Below are 9,847 nucleotides of genomic sequence, written 5' to 3' on the forward strand. Positions count from 1 at the left end.
CGTCACTCACTCCCACAGTTCCCTCATTCACTGCCCTCTCGCTCACTCTGTCCCTGCCCCTCATTCACTGTCTTACCCCTCCTTCCTTACTCACTCATATCCCTCCCTACTCAGTGCACTTTCACCCATTCCCTGACCCCTCTCTCACTCCCTCACCTACTCCCTGATGCCCCCTCACTGCCCCTCCTCCTCCCTCATTAACTCTTCTCCCCTTCCTTCAATGATCTGAGGGATACCTCACTCTCGGGCAATGAAGTTGCTTCAATGCCCTCTGTTATTTTCTCACAGAGCAGGGCCACCTGTCATGTCTTTGTCTCTTTGACTGGAAGCTTGGTTTCTGATGCAGAGTGACTCCAACAGCATGGGCTCAATTCCCACCCTGGCTGATGTGATCATATAGGACTCTCCTTCTCAACCTCACTGTCACCTGAGGCGCAATGACCCTCACTAGTGAAGAAAGAGCTGCCCTCTGGGACTTTAATGATGTTACCTTTTACCCTGACTGTATAAAGCACAGCTTTCCCCAGTGTAAACTCACAAATTGCAGTTTTGGATTGCGCTGTATTTGGCTGAAGGACACTAACTGTAATATTGAAACCAGTTTTTGATGAGTCAGCACAAGGTTTGGATGTATAGCAGGGAAAGCACTGTGACTACATCACACTCACTGGGATTGAGTTATTTGCTAATGAACTATTTTCACTGTGACTTATTGTAAGTAGTTTGGCCACAGATACATGATATCTTAGGTCAATTGGCCATGCTAAATTGCCTGTAGTGTTAGGTGCAGGGGTAAATGTAGGGGAATGGGTCTGGGTGGGTGCGCTTCGGCAGGTTGGTGTGGACCTGTTGGACCGAAGGGCCTGTTTCCACACTGTAAGTAATCTAATCTAATCTATTCTAATCTAATCAAGATACAGTTGGAGGCACTGGATGCTGCAATAGCTATGGGCCCTGACACCATAGTGTCCAGCTGTAGTACTGAACCCTTGTGCACCAGAACTTGCCGCACCTATAGCCAAGCTGTTCCAGTACAGTAACCCTGGCGTTGACAGTGATCACGTCTCGATTTCACCAATTTCCTCAAATCCCCTCCCCAAACCTTATCCCAGATCCAACTCCCCAACTCGGCACCGCCCTCTTGAACTGTCCTACCTGTTCATCTTCCTTCCCACCTTTCCGCTCCAACCTACCATCATCACCCCCCGACTCTCCTGCTCCTCAGATGCTGCCTGACCAGCTGTGCTTTTCCAGCACCACACTTTTTGACCCAGATCTCCAGCATCTGCAGTCCTCACTTTCTCCTGAAACTTGTCCACTATCTCCAAGCCATACAACAGGAAAGCGATAGAATACTTCCCACTTGCCTGGATGGGTACAACAATACTCTAGATGTTTGATACCATCCATGAGAAAGCAGCCCACTTACAGTCATAGAGTTATACAGAATGGAAACAGACACTTCAGTCCAACCAGTCCATCCCGACAATAATTCCAATCTAAATTAGTCTCATCCCTCGGCACTTCAGCCATATACCTCAAAACATTTCTTATCCATGTACTTATCCAAATGTCTTTTAAACATTGCAATTGTACCTGCATCTATCACTGCCACTGGAGGTTTATTCCACACATGAAGCACTCTCTGTGTAAAAACCAAGTTGTCCCTCATGTTTTTAAATCTTTCACTCCTCACCTTAACGATAAGCCTGATAGTCTTGAAACACCCCACTCTACAGAAAAGAGACCTCTCATTCACCTTACCTATAACTCTCATTGTTTATAAACCTCTACAAGGTCACCCATCGATCTCTCTCAATTATCACCACATCTAGAAGCATTCACTCCCTCAGCCACCCACACTCAGTAGCCGCAGTGTGTATTATCTACAAGATGCACTGCAGAACATCAACAAAAGTCCTCAGACATCACCTTCCAACCTCACGGCCACTTCCACCTAGAAGGTCAAGGACAGCAGATACATGGGAGCACCAACCCATCTGCCAATCACCATCCTGACTTGGAAGTACATTATGTACGCTCAGTGTGACTGAGTCAAAATCCTGGAAATTCCCTCCCTAAGGGTATTGTGGGTCCACCTTCACCACATGGACTGCAGTGATTCAAGAAGGCAGCTCACTCCCAATTTCTCAATGGGGCAAAGGACAAACAATAAATGTTGGGTCAGCCAGTAACACCCACGTCCCAGAAATGAATGAACAGATTTCAGGATAATTATTTGAATATTAATTTCATCTGTGGTTCGTTTTGAAGATTCTGGGAAGCTTAAAGGAGAATTATCTACAACTATCTTCAGGTAGAGCTGTGGTGTGGAGATTTCTTGCTCAGTGGAGATTTTATTGATTAATTACTGCAAAGTAGATTCGATATTATAAAAGGGATTTAACTGTCCCCAAATACACTATTGCTTTAAATGATTGTAATGCTGAATTCATTGTTTGAATAAAGATATTTAAGCAATTATTAGAAAGGTGTATTCTCACATTTTGCTCCTCATACACCCAACAATAAAATCAGAATGTGGGAGGCAACACTTCCACCAATCAGAATCCACGTTCAACCCAATTAGCAGTCTCCTTTCATACAGCATTAATGTTGCTTTCCCCTTGGGCTGCTATTTCTGTGAAGGGTCCTGGTGGGAGAAAGTCAGAAATCTGTGACAAATCTCAGTCTTCATGGTTCCTGTAGGAGACAAGGTTACCTTGCGGGATAGTTCCTATCAGAGACACAGTTCATGTTAGGGATATGAATGGACACAGTGTGGACACCACTTTGCTGCTAGTACTGTGCTTGTAATGCAGAAACTATTCACTGTGGAGCTCAACATCACACCTCAGCAGCTCACTTGCATTCGGAGAGATGGAGAGAAACAGGAAGCATGGCCTCACTGCTGATCTGGAATGTGTCAATACATTTACAGTAAATTCTTTCATTGTTGGCCAGCCCACTTCCTCCTTCCTCTTTCTGTGCTGTACTTTATGCACAAACCTCAAGACATTCCACATTACGGAGACCCTGAAACAGCAACATTACAACACAGTCTGAGATAGGTCAGCAATTGAAAAAATACATTTATTTGAAATGTTTTTACAGAAATTGTTTGTCTTATTTCTAATGCTCTCTGTCGCAGTGGGTAAGTAAATGCTTGAAATTGTTTCCATAGAGTTCTATGTTGAGTTTCAATTTTGGATTGTGTGCTGGTGTTTGAGCTGGTATTTTGTAATTCACAATTTCCTATTTAAGGTGAAATTGGGCTTTCTCACAGTGCAATGGGAACATATAGTGTGAGATGTGACACTGAACAATGCTGTCCAGTTGTCCCACTCCTGGGCTCCAGTGTCTGACATTTGAGAATCCCATGCCAGTTCTGCACAAAGTTTCTGATTGGAGCACTGAACTTTTAAAAATCACCAAATTATGGCAAAGTAAATGAACCTTCAGTATCTATCCATCAAATAGACTCCTCAATACGTGATGTGACTCTGTGATACTTTTATGTGTTTCTACTTTCACTGATACAGTGGGGGTAATGCCTTGGGGGAATGGATAGGAACTGGGGAATTGCCTTAATAATCCAAAAGAGATGATTGAGATGGAACTAGGATGTTCAACCAGTCAGTGTGCCCCTCCGCGAGTCGACAAACCAATAGGATGCAAACTTGAATTGCTCTCACCAGCAGTGCCTCAGAAGTCTGACATCATCCTGCCTGGCTCATGATCCAGTGTGTTTACTGCAAGTCCCTCATATAACAACATATCTTTCCTGAGATAGAGGCTGAAACTGTTCATAATATTCCAAATGCAGTCTGACCAGTGCCTTATACAGCCTCAACACTACACCCCTGCTCTTGTATTCCAGCCCTCTTGAAATGAATGCCAACACTGCATTTGCCTTCCTAACTATAAACTGAACTTGCACATTAATCTTAAGGGAATCCTGAACTACGATTCCAAAATCACTTTAAGCTACAGATTTCTGAAGCCTTTCCCTTCTTAAAACGTAGTCTATGCATCTATTCTTCCTACCAAAGTGCATAACCTCACTCTTTCCAACACTGTATTCGATCCACCACGTCTTCGCTCACCCTTTTAGCCTGTCCACATCAATCTGCAGCCTCCTCACTTCTTCAACACTACCTGTCCCACCATATAGCTTTGTGTCATCTGCAACCTTAGCAGCAGTGCCCTCAGTTGCAATGACCATATCAATAATGTATAACATGAACATCTCTAGACCCCAGACTGACACTAATGGGACTCCATTAGTCACTGGTTAACATCCTTTACCTTTACTCTCTGCCTTCTGCCAGCCAGTCAATCCCACTCCATGCCAGTACCTTGCTCCTAACACTATGGGCTATGACATTATTTGGCAGCCTCTGGTGTTGCACCTTCTCAAAGACCTTGTCGAAATTAAAGCAGATCATGCGGAGGTATGTGGGTCTTTGGTTGAGTATGGTGGGAGAGGGATAGGTCTCATTGGTGGGTCTGTACATTCCACTGTGAGGTTATTGGGTTCGACTGAGGGTACTGGATACTGGATATTTGTGATAGGAGACAGTGAAATGTGGATGAATTGAATTTTAGGGCTGTGGGAGCAAATGGTTTCAGGGGGTGGGGAGTTATTGAATGTTCCAGAAACAGGAGCTTGGACAATGGGTGGAGAGAGCTATGTGGATCAGGACCAGGATGGTATGGGAATGGGAACGAGTGTAGGCTCAAAGGGAAAGAGCAGAATCAGAGAATTATTACAGCACAGAAGGAGGCCATCCTGCCCATTGTGTCTGTACCAGCCTGTCAAACGATCATCGTTACCTCGTGCCAATCTCCTCTGTTTTCCCTGTATCCCTGCAGACCGTTTCAGTACAAATCAGCAACAAACCTCCTCTTCAAAGGCTCAGGTGAACCTACCTCCATCACATTTCCAAGCCAGATCATATTTCCTTCATTTGCAGATCACTTTAAATCTATGCCCCTCTTGTTCTTGTTCCTTTTACAGGCAGAAACCCCTTCTCCCTATCTACTCTGCCCAGCCTGCTCATGATTTTAAAAATCTCAATCAGATTTCCTCTCAGCCGCCTCCTCTCCAGACAGAAAGTTCCCAACATCTTCAATCTCTCCTCATCGCTGAAGTTCCTCATCCCTTGAACCATTCTTGTAAATCACTTCCTGCACACTCCGAGGACACTGTCTGCTTTATTGACCTCACTCTCCGTCCATCTGTACAAGAGCAGGGAGCTGATGTGGAACTTATAGAAGACCCTTGTTCATTCCCAGCTGAAGTATTGTGTGCAGTTATAGGTCCCACACCACAGGAAGGTTGTGACTGCTTTGGAGAGTGAGTGTAAAAGTGATTTATGAAAATGGTTTGAGGGATGAGGAAATTCAGCGATGAGGACAGATTGAAGACGTTGGGGCTGTTCTCTCTGGAGAGAAGGTGGATAAGAGGAAATCTGATAAAAACCAAAGTTACTGTGGATGCTGGAAATCAGAAACAGAATTTGCTGGAAAAGCTCCACAGATCTGGCAGCATCTGTAGAGATGAGTTAAAGCTGATGTTTCAGCTCCAGTGACCTTTCCCCAGAAATTCTCATTTACAACTTTGAGCTCAATACTGAGTTCAACTCCTACAGATTGTGAACCCATTCCCTCCCTTTCCTTTGCTTGTCACATTCTCAGTCAGCATCCTCTCCCCCCTACTCCATCTCCATGGAGTTATGTTCTTCCTAAGTGTCCCCTTCCAGAAGAAAGTGTATCTGTCACTGTGTTCCTGGAGCTGACCTTCTCCTGCCCAGTGTCTCTCTCAGGGCAGGGAGCTCTGTGTCAGAGTGTGCACACTGTTGTGTTTGCACGTCGGTAATGGTATGGACATTTGTGAATATGATACCAATCAAAGGGTTGCTTCAGCCTGGATGGTGACAAGCTTCTTGGGAGTTGTTGTCACTGCACCCATCCAGGCAAGTCATCCACCACACTCCTGATTGTGGGTTGCAGGTGGTGGACAATCTTTGAGGAGTCAGATCAGTTACTTACTGCAGGATACCTAGGCTCTGACCTGCTCTCGTAGCCCCTGTGTTTATATGATGAGTGCAGATACATTTCTGTGTCATTGATAACTCCTCGATATTGATAGTGCGGGATTGTGTCATGGTGATACCTTTGAATGTTAAGGAACAACAATGAGATTGCCTCTTATTCGAGATGGGGCTCACTGCCTGTCAGTTTTACTTATCACACGTCAGCCCAAACCTGGATATTGTCCAAACCTTGCTGCATTTCAACATGGACTGCTTCAGTGTCAGAGGAGTCGCAAATGGTGCTGAACATTGTACAATCATTGGTGAACATTCCCATTTCTGACCTATTGATGGAGGAAAGGTCATTGATGTTTGCACCTTAGGGCTAGCGGGAGCTGCAGTGATCCTGGCTGAGCTCACCCTGCTCTTCGTTTGGAGATTCAGCCCATCCACGACAGGAAACCATTTACTATTCCCCATCCTCAACTCCACCCTGGCCCCGAAGTGGATCCTCCCAATTGTTGAAGCCCTTAAGCCCTCATCCCTGTGTCTCTCAGACGGTGCAATACACATGTAATGAGGTGGACTTGATTCAGGAGTTCAAGGTCAAGGAATCCCAAGGAACCAGTGACCATGATACGACAGAATTCACATGGCAGTTCGAGAAGGAGATGATTGAATCATGTGTAACAGGATTACAATTGAGCAAAGGTTAATACAAAGATGTGAGTGAAGGGCTGGCCAGAGTTGATTGGAAGGGAGTTCAGAAGGGAAGATGGTGGAGCAGCAATAGCAGGGGTTTCTGGGGTAATTTGGGAGGCACAACAGGAATTCATCCCAAGGAAGAAGAAACATACTCAGCAGAGGATGAGGCAACCATAACTGACAGTAGCCTCATTATGCCGTGGTCAAATGACCTTTGTTGTCTAGATCTTACCTTTCAAATCTCTAAAAAACCTATTGCAATCCTCTTTTCACTGCTAGATAGCGTGCTCACATCTTTCACCTTCTCCACCTCGTTACTTTTTCAGTTATGCTCTGCTGGTCCTTAAAGATTTCCCAGTTCTCTTGTTTCCCACTCATCTTCACCATGTTGTCTGGTTTTAACTTTGCTTTTGTTCATCCCTGACTCCAGTCAGAACTTCAAGAGGATCCAGGGGCAGAGGTGAGTGTAGGAAATAGGGCTGGAGAAGCTGAATGGTCTGAAAGTGAATAAATCACCCAGACCAGATGGAGTACAGTGCAAAGTTCTGAAGGAGATTTCAAAAAGATTTTAGAAAGACATGGGGGCAAGGCTTTAACACAGAGAGTGGTTCGGGCCTGGAATGCACTTCCAGAGGAAGTGGTGCATGTGGGGACTGTTACAACATTTACAAGATATTTATACAGGTGCATGAATGAGAAAGGTTTGGAGGAATCTGAGTCAGGCACAGGCAGGTGGGACTGGTTCATTTTGGGATTTTGATTGGGATGGACTGGTTGGAGCTGAAAAGTGTTGCTGGAAAAACGCAGCGGATCAGGCAGCATCCAAGGAGCAGGAGAATCAAAGTTTCGGGCATGAGCCCTTCTTCAGGAATTGGTTGGACTTCATGGACTGGTTGGACCAAAGGGTGTGTTTCCAGCCTGTTTCACTCCATGAGATAGCTGAGGAGATTGTAGAGGAGATGGTGGTGATCTTTCAGGAATCACCCGAGTCAGGGAGGGTCCCAGAGGACTGGAAAATGGCTAATGGAACACCCTGCGATAATGTCAGTTGTGATCAAATGGTAGAGCAGATATGATGGACTGAATGGCCTAATTCTGCTCCTCTATTTTATGGTCTCATTGTCCGAGTCCCACTGCGCATCCTAGATAACAAAATACTCTCTGAAGCTGTTGGTCGGCACAATGTAACACGAAAGAGCAAAGCTCAGATGTTGTCCAAAACAATTTGGTTTCTGATTAGTGGCTGGAATCCACAGCAACTGTTGATTATATCCAGGAGATTTTGTCATGGCTTCGTTTCCAGGTGATTATTTTGAAGTTTCTCATCTGTTCTGATCTGTTATTTTCTATTCACAGGTCAGGATAAATGGACAGTTCTTATCCAATCCCCTGAAGTAGTGACGGTGACTGAGGGTGGGACAGTGACATTTCGCTGTGATTTGCGGAGCGCTAATGTCGATTACACCGTGGACAAATATAATGTACACTGGCACCATTCCCGAGACGGGCCGGTCATACTGAGTCATTATCAAAACGGCGGTGTTTCCCGATCGAGAGGATTCTCTGAGCGGTTTCAGCTTTCCAGAAATGTGACCAGTAACAGCTTCATTCTGACCATCAGAGAGCTGCAGCTCAGTGACACCAATACCTACATCTGTCAGATTTGGGGGAAAGTCTTGGGGAAAGGGACCCGGCTGAATGTGACCAGTAAGTTTTCTCTAATACAATATTGATTTGATTGCCAGTGATTTCACCATGAAAGCACCTTGTTTAAATGAACATTTTATAAACTTTATAACAGGCCCAGGCCCTGGACTCTCAACCCCATCCACAGCCTCTTGGCCCCTCCCACGGGTTCTCAGTCCATTCCCTCCCAAACCCTGTCCCCAGCAGAAGCAGCACAGTCAGCTCATTGCCCTGATCATAGACAATTCCCCTGGCTCCTGCCAGTCAGTCAGGGAGTGACAGGGAGGGAGTGACAGAGAGGGAGCTAGTGACAGGGAGGGAGTGACAGAGAGGGAGTGACATACAGGGAGGGAGTGACAGAGAGGGAGCTAGTGACAGGGAGGGAGTGACAGAGAGGGAGCTAGTGATTACACCGTGGACAGATACACCGTACACTGGCAACATTCCCGAGGCGGGCCGGTCATACTGAGTCATTATACGGATGGCAGTGTTTACCGATCGAAGCAGCGGTACTCTGAGCGGTTTCAGCTTTCCAGAAATGTGACCAGTAACAGCTTCATTCTGACCATCAGAGAGCTGCAGCTCAGTGACACCAATACCTACTTCTGTCAGATTTGGCGACAAGTCATTGGGAACGGGACCCGGCTGAATGTGACCAGTAAGCATTCTCTAATACAATATTGATTTGATTGCCAGTGATTTCACCATGGAAGCATCCTGTTTAATTAACATTTTATAAACTTTATAACAGACCCAGGCCCCGAAATCTCAAACCCCCTCCACAAGCTCTTGGCCCCTCCCACGAGTTCCCAAACTCTGTCCCCAGCAGAAGCAGCAGTCAGCTCACTGCCCTGGATCACAGACCATTCCCCTGGCTCCTGCCAGTCGGTGAGGGAGTGACAGAGAGAGAATGACAGAGAGGGAGCGAGTGACAGAGTGAGTGACAAAGAGGGAGCGACAGAGAGGGAGGGAGTGACAGAGAGGGAGTGAGTGACAGGGAGGGCGTGACAGAGAGGGAGTTACATAGACAGAGAGATAGAGAGGGAGTGACACAGAGGAAGCAGGTGACAGGGAGGGAGTGACAGGGAGGGAGTGACAGAGAGGGAGAGGCACAGAGGGAGGGAGTGACAGGGAGGGAGTGACAGGGAGCGAGTGACAGAGAGGGAGTGAGTGACAGGAAGCGAGTGACAGAGAGGGAGTGAGAAAGAGGGAAAAACAGGGAGGGTGCAAGTGATAGAGAGGGAGTGACAGAAAACGAATGACAGAGAGGGAGTGACAATTAGGGTGCAAGTGACAGAGAAGGAGCAAGTGAGAGAGAGGGTGTGAGTGATAGAGAGTGAGTGACAGAGAGGGAGCAAGTGATATAGAGGGAGTGACAGAGAGGGAGCGACTGAGAGATGGAGCGAATGTCAGAGAGG

At 46.2% G+C, this 9,847-nt stretch overlaps 1 protein-coding gene across 1 annotated transcript in view; it reads left to right on the forward strand.

The window, feature by feature from the left end:
- The first annotated feature begins 8,498 nt into the window (after positions 1 to 8,498).
- Positions 8,499 to 9,847, forward strand: part of LOC122553155 — a 32,678-nt gene continuing 31,329 nt past the window's right edge. Inside the window, exons 1-2 of the mRNA XM_043696743.1 lie at positions 8,499 to 8,692; positions 8,822 to 9,087. Of these exons, the coding sequence (XP_043552678.1) occupies positions 8,499 to 8,692; positions 8,822 to 9,087 (460 nt within the window). The remainder of the gene's footprint in view (positions 8,693 to 8,821; positions 9,088 to 9,847) is intronic.

The sequence above is a fragment of the Chiloscyllium plagiosum genome, chromosome 9 (genome assembly GCF_004010195.1).
Source record: "Chiloscyllium plagiosum isolate BGI_BamShark_2017 chromosome 9, ASM401019v2, whole genome shotgun sequence".
NCBI classification, from domain to species: Eukaryota; Metazoa; Chordata; class Chondrichthyes; order Orectolobiformes; family Hemiscylliidae; genus Chiloscyllium; species Chiloscyllium plagiosum.